The 12,985-nt window shown below is 38.0% G+C and overlaps 1 protein-coding gene across 1 annotated transcript in view; it reads left to right on the forward strand.

Annotated features, from left to right (window-relative positions):
• Nucleotides 1-11,395, forward strand: part of lzts3b (leucine zipper, putative tumor suppressor family member 3b) — a 14,700-nt gene extending 3,305 nt beyond the window's left edge. Inside the window, exons 4-8 of the mRNA XM_037680976.1 lie at nucleotides 23-151; nucleotides 1,306-1,497; nucleotides 2,598-2,828; nucleotides 8,652-9,603; nucleotides 9,805-11,395. Coding sequence (XP_037536904.1) covers nucleotides 23-151; nucleotides 1,306-1,497; nucleotides 2,598-2,828; nucleotides 8,652-9,603; nucleotides 9,805-9,929 — 1,629 coding nt within the window. The 3' untranslated portion in view covers nucleotides 9,930-11,395. The remainder of the gene's footprint in view (nucleotides 1-22; nucleotides 152-1,305; nucleotides 1,498-2,597; nucleotides 2,829-8,651; nucleotides 9,604-9,804) is intronic.
• Nucleotides 11,396-12,985: the final 1,590 nt, after the last annotated feature.

A 12,985-nucleotide genomic window follows, 5' to 3' on the forward strand; every position in this document is an offset into this window, starting at 1 on the left:
CCCCCCCCCCCCCCCCCAACAGGTGCAACACATGCGCAGAAACCTGGACCAAAGTGAAGCCGCGATCATTCAGGTGTTTGATGAGAAGCAGCGAGTTTGGGAACGACAGATGGACGAGCTGAGACAGAACTACGCTTCACGCCTGCAGCAGGTGACCTCATCATAAGATTTACCCAAAGTGCATCAAGATGAACTTTGTCTGGTTTCTTCTTTCAACCAACACATCAACCCGCGTGCAATTTACAACAACTTTGTAATAATGAAACTTTTTTTTTCTCTTTATTCCCAGGAGGGAAAGGTTTTATAAGTTAACCATGCTCACTGATAATAATTACCGTACTTGCCACCGTACATGTTGCACTGCCTTATAAGTTGCATCAGTCCAAAAATGTCTAATAAAGTAGAAAAAAAACATAAATAAGTCTCTTCGCCGTATAAGTCACATCTATTATGCATCATCGCTGACAACCCGAAAATGTGGGTCGGTGTTGTGTCAAAAATCTATTGGCTGCCAAATGGTGGCCACGGGAGCGTGCACGGGAGAACTTTAACAAGAATTTAACAAGATTAACACTTAAAAACAATCATTTGTTTGTTCAAAATTATAGCAAAGGTGTGTCTCAGATGAACTTTTCCTTAATAAATGCACTTTAACAGTCAAATCAGCTGCATTTATGGGCGGCACGGTGAAATGCAGCTGATTTGATGTTTGCACCAGGAGTTCCAGAGTGAGATGAAGGTGGCTCTGCACTTGGCTTGCCATTTTATTTGAGCACCCTCTAGTGGCTGAAAATGATAGTGTTCAATATTTTCCATGTCAGAATGAATGAAATTATCAGATCTCAGCCAAAAATTGTGTTATAAATATGGGGAGAAATAAAAAAACATAAATAAGTTGCTTCGCTGTTTTGAGATTTGAGCGTTGTCTTTCATTGCTGTTAAAACGCCAAATATTGGAGGATCATTTTAATTGTTGGTTGAGGGTTTTTTTTGTTGTTGTTGTTGCTTTTACTAGTTTCTGAAAATTGTAGAACTAATTAGAAGTTGCACCAAAGCTTTATTGATAAGTGGAGGCCTAGCTTTATTGCGTTGTTGTTGTTTTTTCTTTAATTTCTCACACAATTGTGAAATGACCCACTGTCAAAAGCAGAAAAATTCCTTCTAGTGTCTTATAAAGTAATTGTTTTTAGTGCTGGATACTTTAAAACCAAACAACATTTAAAATCCTACAAATTGTCATGGCTTTAAAAACCTAAACATAATGTGCACCGTCATAATCCAGGCCTGCGTGTGCTTTTTCTGCAGGTAACTCGGCGAGCTCAGCGCTCCCAGACCACCCTGCAGGCCCAGATAACGCGTCTATCCCAGGACAAGAGGAGGCTTCAGGAGGAGATGGCGGCTCTGTTGGCCCAGAGAGAGGAGCTGGAGAGAAAATGCTTGGATTACAGGAAAGAGCAGGCTGACATCCTGCCTCGGCTGGAGGAGACCAAGTGGGAGGTGAGACATGAAGTTTTTGCACTTCACCAGTTTAAGAAATCATTTCAAACTTATATCCAGCTGGGCTGAAGATGTGAGTCGTCAGAATAAAGGCGTGCACATGATTGCTGATTCTGTTTGTGAACGCTGCTCTTGTTCTGACAATCTGAGAAGAGCTGAACAAAATTGATGAAGAGCAGGTAAATAAGTGGATCTTTTCAAGAATATTGTCTTCGATCTCTGAATCAGTCATTCAGTTTATTTAAACGGGAGGGAAAAGCTCATTTTGAGTTGTCTCGTATTCATTTTTGCTCCACACTCAACACAGGCAACAAAACTAATAGTTTGTGTGGACTAGTTATGATAAGTCAGTGTCTCACCTGCAGCAGCCAGAATGATATCAAATAAAGAATCAGGAAGAGATTCTCATAGCAGTAAAGCAATGCTGTGCAAAAATGTACAATAAAGCTTTTGTTTGGAAGGATAAAGCTGAAATTTGCTCTTGAATGAGTCCAACCTGCTGTCAGGTAAATATCTGACTACACAAATTCATATTAAAATAAATCTGAACTACCCCTTTAAGAAGAAAATTATGCTCAGAGATTGGTGTTTCAGAAAAACCTCGTTTCTTACAACTTGACTGACACTGTTAAGTTGCAGCAGCATTCTGTCAGAAGATTTCAGAGGTTTTATTCTGAAATAAACTTTAAAACAACTGGACTTCTTCTCTCACCTTTGATTTAAGCTCTTCATATTACTGTCAAATGAACGACTGGGTCTCTTTCTGAATGTGTTTCTGAATGAAAATACACAAACATCCTCAACTGAAAGGAAGAAGTTGATTAAACCTGTATATTCTGGAGTTTTTCTTTTCAGATCGACATGATTTTTGTGTTTTTTTGCCACATTATTTAAAAAGGCATTTAGGAGCAAATGAACATACTAAACAACTTTTATTGTGGTTAAACATCTCGGCTTATCTTACAGACAAATTAAAATGTACACCAAATTCCACCAAGAGTTTTGAAGTGATTTTTCTGTTTGCAGTTGAAACTGCCTGAAACTGCATCTGAAGAGTCTTTTCCAACCATAACTCTGAACACAGGTTGTTTATGTGGCAGGTGTGTCAGAAGGCTGGTGAGATCTCCCTGCTAAAGCAGCAGCTGAGGGAGAGTCAGGCTGAAGTGACCCAGCGAGCTGGAGAAATGGTGGCCTTGAGAGGCCAGCTGAAGGAGCTCAACGCCCAGCTGAGGGAGCGGGAGGAGGTCATGCTGGGCCTGAAAGACTCCTACAGCACCAAGTGTCTGGAACTGGAGAAGTGTGAAGGCGAGCTGAGGAGGACTCTGTCTGAGGTGGGGTGTACAGCACACTTAGGATAATAAGATTTACTTTAGTTAAGCCAGTATCTCAATGGGCTGCAACTGTTGGGGAATAGTCTGCAAACAGCAGTGGTGGAGAAAGTACTCAAACACTGTATTTAAGAAAAAGTGCAAATAAACAGACAAAAATGTACTCTAGTAAAATTAGAAGTACAGCATTAACATTTTTACTTAAGTAAAAGTAAATAAGTACTTGCTTTAAAAAATACTTCAAGTATTAAAAGTAAGAACTTGCTGATAAGTGTGCCTACCGTATGTATATTTTCTTTAATACATTAATAGTGTTGTGTCATTTAAATGAACAATGCTGCAGATAATACATGTTTTTATTGTGTTTACTCTGTGACACAGTTCACACTTGGACTTGTGATTCTGTGCGTCAAAATTTCAGGCATGACATGCAGAGTTAAATGCCATTAGATTCTAATAATATCAGTACATTTATAGACTCCATGCATACTTTAAATCTTTACCCATTGATATCAAGACCAACAAGAATCACAACTCACAGTGCAACAATAATTGATAATATATTTACAAATACAATAAATGGGGATGTGACTAGTGGTATTTTGACGACAGATCTCAGTGATCACTTACCGGTTTTTACAATATATAATAAGTATCATAATATTATGAAAATAACTGCTAGTATGAAAAGAAAAATAAATACATCAAAAAAAGCTTTAGACAAATTAAAAGATGATCTTGTTAAACAAAATTGGGAAAGTGTGTATGTTAAAGATGTAAACAAATCATACAATATGTTTATGGATATTTTGGAAACTTTATATGAAAAGAATTGTGTACAAAAAAACTATACCAAAAAGAATATTGTAGACCAACAATGGATGACTAAAGGATTGAGAAACGCATGTAAAAAGAAGAATTATTTGTACTCATGTTTTTTGAAATGTAAAACACAAGAGGCAGAAGATAGATATAAGAGGTACAAAAATAAATTAGTAGGGATTATAAGAAAACATAAGAAAGAATATTATAGTGATTTATTGAATAAAAGTGGTGGAAATATGAGGGCCACATGGAGAGTAGTGAATAGTGTTTTAAAAAAACATGTAGCAAAAACTGGTACCTCACAGAATTTTGTAATAAACAATGAGGAAATCAATGATAAAAATGAAATTGTTAATAAATTTAATCAGTATTTTGTGAAGATTGGAACAAACCTTGCAGCTGAAATACCTAAAGTTGACAAAAATGTTAACTATTTAATTGAGGATTGTTTAAACAGTATGTTCCTTAATGGGACAAATAATGAAGAAATAATAAACATAGTTAATAAATTTGCAGATAAAAAATCCAAAGATTATATGGATATGGATATGACGTTTGTAAAGGACATAATAGGTCATGTAATTGAGCCATTTACATACATATGTAATTTGTCCTTTACAACAGGAGTATTTCCAGATCAAATGAAAGTGGCGAAGGTGGTTCCTCTTTTCAAAAGTGGTGATAAATGTTTATTCAATAATTACAGACCGATATCCTTGTTACCACAGTTTTCAAAAATATTGGAAAAACTATTTGTTAGTAGATTGGACAAATTTGTTGAAAAACATAATATTCTAACTGACAGTCAATATGGGTTCAGAGCAAATAATTCAACATCTATGGCTCTTATGGAATTAATTGAAAAAGTATCAACAGCTGTTGATCAAAAACAATACTGTGTTAATGTTTTTGTGGATTTAAAGAAAGCATTTGATACTGTTGACCACTCTATACTCCTTGACAAGTTACATAGGTATGGTATTAGAGGAGTAGCGCTGCAGTGGGTATCTAGTTATTTGAGGGAAAGGACACAGTTTGTTCAGATGGATGATGTGAAATCTGATCACAGCACTATAACATGCGGAGTTCCTCAGGGATCGGTGTTGGGACCAAAATTGTTTATTTTGTATGTTAATGATTTGGTTAAGGTGTCTGGTCTCCTTAAATGTATTTTATTTGCTGATGATACCACATTTTTTAGTTTTGGTAAGAGTATTGAACAAACAGTGGAATTAATGATGACTGAACTTGATAAAGTTCAGTTTTGGTTTAAACTTAATAAATTAACATTAAATTTAGATAAAACCAATTATATGATTTTTAGTAATAAAAATAAATCTATTGATGTCTCGTTTAAAATTGATGGCTCCGAAATTCATAGAGTCCATGAGGCGAAATTCTTGGGTGTCATAATTGATGACAAACTGTCCTGGAAACGACATATAAGTTCTGTTAAAATGAAATTATCTAAATCTATTGCAATATTTTATAGAGTTAGGGATCTATTGAATGAAAAGGCACTTTATTTGTTATATAATACAATTATTGTTCCACATTTGATTTATTGTATTAGTATTTGGGGAAAGGCATGTAAATCAATTACAAAGCCTATTTTTGTTTTGCAGAAAAGAGTTTTAAGAATTATTACTAGAAAACATTATCGGCATCCATCAAGTATATTATTTTATAATACCAAATTGCTGAAGTTCTATGATTTGGTGGATTATAATATATTGTCAGTGATGTATAGAGCGCACAATAATGTTTTGCCTTCGAATATCCAGGTGTATATTGTTAAACGATTGAGTTGTTATAATCTTAAGGGAACAGACATGTTTGTGAAGCCCAAGTATAGAACTACTTTAAAAGGAAGGTCTACCATAATTCAAGGAGTTGGGTTATGGAATGAATTAGGAACTGATGTTAAAGAAGCTAAATCAATGCCTATATTCAAAAGAATGGTCAAGGATAAATTGTTGAAACAATATATTTGAAATGAGTTCAAACAGTAATTCATTGCGATTAAGGAAGTTAATGTGTTGTTTATCTCTTTTTTGTATTCAAAGGAAGTTGTTTGTTTAAATTGTTTATCATAAAATAAGGGGCAGATATGATAAGATTTTTTTCTTCATCTGCCACCTTTCATTTTATAATTTTATTTCTTTTGTTGTCTGTATGTTAATTGTTTTGTGGTTTTTTTATTATTATAAAATGAATAAAATAAATAAATAAATAAATAAATAAATTAATTAAGCAAAATAAGAAAGAGGAATGAGTATACCTTTGAAAGTTTTTATTTAACACAAAGCAAAACCAATGTGTCATTTTAACTGCAGTAAACACATTTAAGTAAAAGTTGTCTGCCTGAACAAAAGGAGCATTAGACCTAACAAAGGAACAGACACTGATCATTTCAACTCCAGTTTGTCATCAACTCTAGTTAAAATACTGTCTAGTCAACCTTGTAATGGGTCAATAGTGAACAATATTTTAACTTCCTGACACCATTTTTAAAACTTGGACCTGAGTGTTGAGTCATTTGGAGACATCTCATCTCCTAACATCCCATGAACTGACACATTTTAATATTGCAGCAAGAATTTCTTGTTCAAGTTCAGAAGAAGTTGGTTTTCAAAGGTTTTTGAGTCCAGTCTGTCTCTTTTGGGAGAGAAAATCTATCCTGATGTACTGAATAGTCTTTCAATAATCTTTCAATAATCCTTCAATAATCCTTCAATAATCCTTCAATAAGGCCTTAGATGGTGTGTATCTTCTGGCTGACTCTCCACGGTGGAATCCATGTTGGGTGTTAGTGGTGCTGTGGGTGCACCCAGCTCAATGACGTATATACTAGAATATATGTCATTGGCCCAGCTCTTCTTGAAGGTGGGTCTAACGTTACCTATCCACTTTGCAGTGATTCAATGGACCAACTCTCCTCTCACTGTTGATAACTTTCAAACTAAAGTACAAAAAAAAACTGCAATGTGAATGTAACGTGTAACGCAACGCATTATAGAAATGTAGTGTAGTAGACAGTACAGAAAATGCAGTGGAGTAAAAGCTGAAAGTACCCACGTGTAACTCTACTTAAGTAAAGTACAGATACATGAAAAATGTACTTAAGTACATTAAAAAAGTACTTGCACTTTGTTACATCCCACCACTGGCAAACAGCATTTGCCAGAGTCTTCAAAATGTCTTGAAGCAATCACGCTGCTTCTCAGTTTCCAGAGGCTTGTCATCTTGTCATTTGTATTTTATCATTTCCATGCAACAAAGTTTCCTCTCATACAAGTCACAGATTTGTTGTTGGACGTGAATTTTGACATCTGCATAGGAGTGCTCCCATGAAAGCAAATATCCAAAGCTACAGCCCTCAGTGTCCAGATCTAAACCTATCAATGATGAATACTGATTTTTTTAAGAACTGGCTCATATCTGCATATCTTCATCTCTAAAGTGTCCTGAAGTAGAATAAAATCATGAACATAGAGAGAGCTGTTGAGGTGTGCACAAAGCAAGTGAGGCAAGTATGGGTGAAGGTGAGCAACAAAATAATATGCATGGCCAATAACACAGTTTTTCAAGCTGTGATATTTTAAAATTTGATCTCTAAAAGGCTTGCCGGCTGCATGGTCACAAACACTCAGTTCAACGGAACTGCAATAGAAAGTTTTCCCTTGTTCTCTCAGTTTTGAGACACCAGCAAGTCTCCAATAGTTGCAGCTCAGTGAGATGCCACCTTTAGTCTAATAAAGTATGTGACTGTTTTAAGATTTTTTTTCTTTCATATAATTTGAGTGTGCTATGTGACAGCTTGTTTCAGTGACTTTTCTGGAAATTTTAAAATGTCAAAAGGAGCTAATTGTTTGTTAGCACACCTGAAAAAAGAAGTCATCATTTTAAGGTGACAGAAAGGGGCTGTGGTAGCTCAGTGGTCAGTGCTGCGGTCTTCTTATCCTGAGGCTGTGAGTTTGAGCCCCGGTTGCTTCAGGAAGAGCATATGGCATAAAACAATTGCCAAGTCTTTCATTGACTCCTGCAAAAGAGAGCAGCCAAATAATAGTAATAAAAAACAGCAACAACTCACAAGTCATGGTGCATGGTGGCCTCTTACACACTCCAGTTCTTTCTGGGGAGACCCCAAGGTACAGGCCCGAGGGAATATAGAATATTTTCAGTGAGTTCAAGGTTGCCTCTTCCCATTGCCAGTGGGACACACCTGGAAAACCTCCAAAGGGAGGCATCCAGGAGGCATCATAATCAAATGCCAAAACCATCTGACTCCTTTTCATATGAAGGAGCAGTAGCTCTACTCCGAACTCTCCCCGCTGCCACCCTTCAAAGGAAGCTCATTTCGGCCACTTGCATTTTGGATCTTGCTCTTTCGGTCATGATCCAAACCTCATGAATCTAGCTGAGGGTTGGAACATAGACAGATCAGTAAATCAAGAGTTTTTTTTCACCGTGACCTACCAATGCAACACCCTCATTACTGAGGATGAGGCCTCAATCCACCGATTCATCTCCATCCTACCATCCCTCACTTACCTTCCAGCTAATTCTTAAAGTGTCCGTCTCATGAAAAGGTCTAATTACTACATGCTATAACAGGATTCATGAATACAGTGAAAATGGCAGGAGTTGATTTATGTTTATAGGTTTGTAAAAAGTGCAGTTTGGAACAAGTGAGCTTTCAAGTTCACTAATTCTAGATGGTTGCATTTAGTCTGCAAAATCCCATATGGGGATTTCAAAAATTCTGCTTAAAATCCAGAACAAACTGAATTTGAGCAACATTTTAGTTTTGCTAAATGAACTCATGAGCAGCCAAAATGTGTATATGCAAAAAACATTGGTCAATTTAAAATGACTGCAGCAGCAAAATGTGCGGAAACATTGATTTCAAATTCACTAACATGCAGAGAGCCATTTTGTCAGAGCATAAAACTGTTTAAATTTTATTTGTAATGTTAGAGTTTGCATTTCTTTCTGCAGGTGTCCATCCTGAGAGAGAAGCTGGGAGTATTTGAAGCAGAGGTGCTCAGTTTAAAGCGTGCTCTGAATGAAGTGAGCCGAGGGGCTGAAGTTGTTGTGAGCCCCAACTTAGCTGCAGTGGGGCTGCTGCCACCGTGGGGAACTGTCCACTGCCCACGAAACCCAGCGGAGCCCCCCACCAACTCACTCAATCCCACGTCTGACACCTTGCTGAGTCTTCAGAGTGATGAAGCAAAAGCCCAGAGGCAGGAGGCTCAGAGACAAGAGAGGCAGCAGCGTGAAGAAGCACAGTGGCGTGACGTGCAGCAGCGGCAAGATCCCTACATGCAGCAGGATCTCCATATGCGTTCGGATCCACAGATCCGAACAGAGGCCCAACTCCGCCAGGAGGCCCAGCTTCGTCAGGAGGCCCACCTACGCCACGAAGCCCAAATACGCCAAGAGGCTCAACTACGCCAAGAAGTGCAGCTCCGTCAGGAGGCCCAGCTCCGCCATGAGGCTCAAATGCGTCAGGAGGCCCAGCTCCGCCATGAGGCCCAACTCTGCCAGGATGGGCAGATGCGTCAGGACACCCATCAGCCACAGCGGGGGCAGGAGGGTCACTGGGACGAAGCAGGGGAGCTGCGCAGGCAACTAGAACAGCTTCAGGCTGCGCTGCGCCTGGAGAGGCAGCAACGGGAACGCCAGGCCCTGAACTTCGACCAGGAGCGCCACACCTGGCAGGACGAGAAAGAACGGGTGTTAAAATATCAGGCGCAGCTGCAGCTCAGCTACGTGGAAACACTGCAGAAGAACCAGGCGTTGGAAAAACGGATGAGCCAACTGGGAGCCAAACAAACCACAACCTCCACCACCATCACTACCACTCCAACGTCCCCCACCTCCTCTACCTCTCCACCTCCTCCACCAGCCATGTCACCTCTCTCTCCTCCGCTGCCTCCTTCCCTCTCTGGTCCTTCTTCTCTGTCTGGCCCTCTTTCCCTTTCAGGCCCTCCTTCCCTCTCTGGACCACCTCCCCTGTCTGGACCCCCCTCCCTCTCTGGTCCTCCTTCCCTCTCTGGTCCTCCTCTCCTCTCTGGACCCCCCTCTCTTTCTGGTCCTCCTTCCCTCTCTGGTCCTCCTCCTCCTCTCTCTGGTCCCCCTTCCCTCTCAGGCCCCATTGCCCTCACCCTCTCCCCTCCATGTGAAGACCAAAAGGGCCCTCCATCCCTCCACCAGCTCGCGCCTCCCTGGGCCGGACCGTCTCGCCTGGAGAGGATAGAGTCAACAGAGATTTAGACAGTTTGATGAAACGTGCACTTCATTTCGTTGGGCTCTCAGCTGAAAGGCCTCTAACCCAAAAACTTTTCAACAGAAACAAAAACTAATTCAAGAAGCTGAAGCACCCTTTTCATCGCAGCTACATCCACGAAACATCAGCTGTAAACTAAAGACAAACTGAACAGGAAGCTGAACATACGGTTCATCATCACAGGGTTTACTTCATCTTTTTCTCTAACTTGTTGCACACTAACACATCTGACACTATCTGACATCTGATCAGTGACAAAAGGACACGATAAAAAATAAACAACACTATTACACACATCATTCTTTTGCCTGTGCTAGAAAACAAAACCAGACAATCAGGGAAATTGTCAGAATCGATCAATGCGAACACATCGTGGTATTTATTCATTGTAGGTCTGTGTCACTGGTTCTGTAAAAGTAGACTTAGTGATCAAAGTGTGTGACGTTACTTTACATTTCTGGCCAGAGAGCGCCTTACTCCATTCTTCCCAGCATGCATACGAGAATAACTACTTAATGCTGGGGATTGATGAAAAAAAAAGAATATATGTATATCAAGAGTGTGATTATTTATTTTCAGTGCTTTACTATGAGCAAACCAGCTACACACTATTACACACAACTGGACACACCTATGGAGTGACTCTTCATGCACAGGGCTCAACATGCACGACCCGCCACAACACTAAGACCAAGAGAGTTTATATTTTCTACAAACTGGATTTACATAAAAGATAATCAGCTCTAAACGAACACATTCTTTGGATGTGAGAACTTGACTTGCTTTCTTTTCAGATTCTCTGCTGTGACTAAAATATTAACACTAGGGGTCATTGGAGAGCTTTCACTGAACCCCCCCAGCTGAACAGGACGTGAACGTGCACACACAATTTGAATTTAGATATTATGACAATTGTGTTATTGTGCGTTTGCAGCCAAAATACATGAAAGTGCAGTCAGTCACCCTAAAGGGAAAACATTTTGTATAGAATGTATGATATTCTAGCAGACTGAAAAAAACCTATTATAGTTAATGTGTGTGTGTGTGAGAGAACGAGTTTGCGCAAGCGAGTGTGTGCATGTGTGTATACATATAAAAAGCTTCAGCTTATGACATTGAGGATAGAGGGACTAGTGGCAATAGAAGTGGAGATGCATTTAGATAAAAAGGGATTTCCTTTTCCATCCAACCATGTGAGGCTGAATTTTTAAACTGGGGATAAATGTATATCTTGGACAAAGTTTTACTTTCTTCTGTATATTTCATGTACACAAAGCAGGGGGGGACAGAAGTTGGAAACAAATGCCTGAAAAGTGGAGCCTTTTAAAGGAGAGCGTTCAGGCTAAGTGCACTACGTAGTGTCCCAAACACAAGTTCTGATGTACAGTAGAGTCCGATGTGAATATCATGGCTTTTATAACTGTTGTTTATGCCAGCATTAAAAAGATGTTGCTCAAGAATATTAACTTATCTCTAAGGTATTTACATAGTATTATCATCTTTATTACTGTTATTATATTATGGTGTACTGACATAAAATACGTGTCATTTGAGCTTTCCTTTGTGTGTGTGTGTGTGTGTTTGTTTGTTTTTTTTTTATCTATGTAGCTATAGCCTATGTTGGCTGACCAAAATGGTGCAATCATAACAACCTCGTCTAAAGAAAATTAAAAAAAAATGATGTTCTTTTTGATGTGAGTGATGTAGTTACAGTATTGCATTGTTTAGAGAACAAACTGCTTCTGATTTTATACATGTTTAGAAATATATTGTTTGCATTTATGTTACTAGTACTGCTCTGGCTTGGTTAAAACAACTCATTTGTTCAGCTGAACTAATAAAGATATGTGAAGAATTTGGCATCTTTTTGTCGGAGAGCAAACTCTTGATTAAAGAACTCAGCAAATAAAATATGTGGAGCTCTTGGGATAATGTATGGTGCAAATGAAACGTCCAACATTTGAAGGCTATTAAAAGGCCTACAAAAAGTCAGTGAATTTTACTTTAAGAAGACTACAACGAAGTCTGCATGAACCAAAATGCCAAAATAAAGAAAAAAGGTCAATCAAGACTTTTGCATAATACTGATCACTTCGCTCTGTGGTTTTCTAACGCGTACTTGTACTCAGGAGTCTTCTCTTCAACAATCAAAAATAAAACTAAACTACTTTACTTCTGACCTATTCTGATCAAACATTAACTTCTATAAAAATATGAGAGAATTCAGAGCTTTGCACGTCACTGATATCGTAATATCACTATATTATATTGCAGAAAATTATTGTTTTATGTTTGTTAAAGAAAATTAAGATAAATTATTCTGTGTACCAGCAAGGACTTTGGATCTTTATTCTACTTTGTATTATGTTCATACTAAAATAGTTCTAATAATTAATGTTTGAGCAGGATTAAAGTGTAGCTGGACATTTTTAAAGTACCGGTACATTTGGATAGTTTGCAACAAGTATTTCATTTTACAAGCTGATTGTGTGTTTTGTTAATATATCTTAATCTGCTTCATCTGTGCATGGCTTTATTGAATTCACAAAAAAAGTCCTCTTGTCTTTATTACTGAGCTTTTTTTTTTGTTTATGTGAGAGCAAACAGGTAAGATTAGACAATAAGTTGTGAAAAATACAACTTATTCAAACACATTTCGAGAATAATTATGTGCACAGCTATATGTACACACATATAGATATAGATCAGTCTCCCACAAAAAACTAATTTAAGCAAAACCAAAACACTTGTAATGTTAAACAGTTCAGAAACTTAAAGCACAAGTAGATGTGAATGATTTCTAAATAAATTATGAATTGACAGAAAATCTTTCTAAGTGGGACAAAGAGGCAGATTAATTTGGGGATGTGAGACCAGAAGAAAAAAACAGAGAAAAATCAATAAGGGTCTTTGTATCCATTAAACATTGAATAGAATTTTTAAGTGTTTTAATCGTTAGTCATTTTCACATTTCGAAGACTTAAATGATCTTCCATTTTAAAAACAATACTTTTCAAATAAAAGAAATGGGCAGAATGTACAC

The sequence above is a fragment of the Nematolebias whitei genome, chromosome 8 (assembly GCF_014905685.2).
Source record: "Nematolebias whitei isolate Nwh7 chromosome 8, NemWhi1, whole genome shotgun sequence".
NCBI lineage: Eukaryota > Metazoa > Chordata > Actinopteri > Cyprinodontiformes > Rivulidae > Nematolebias > Nematolebias whitei.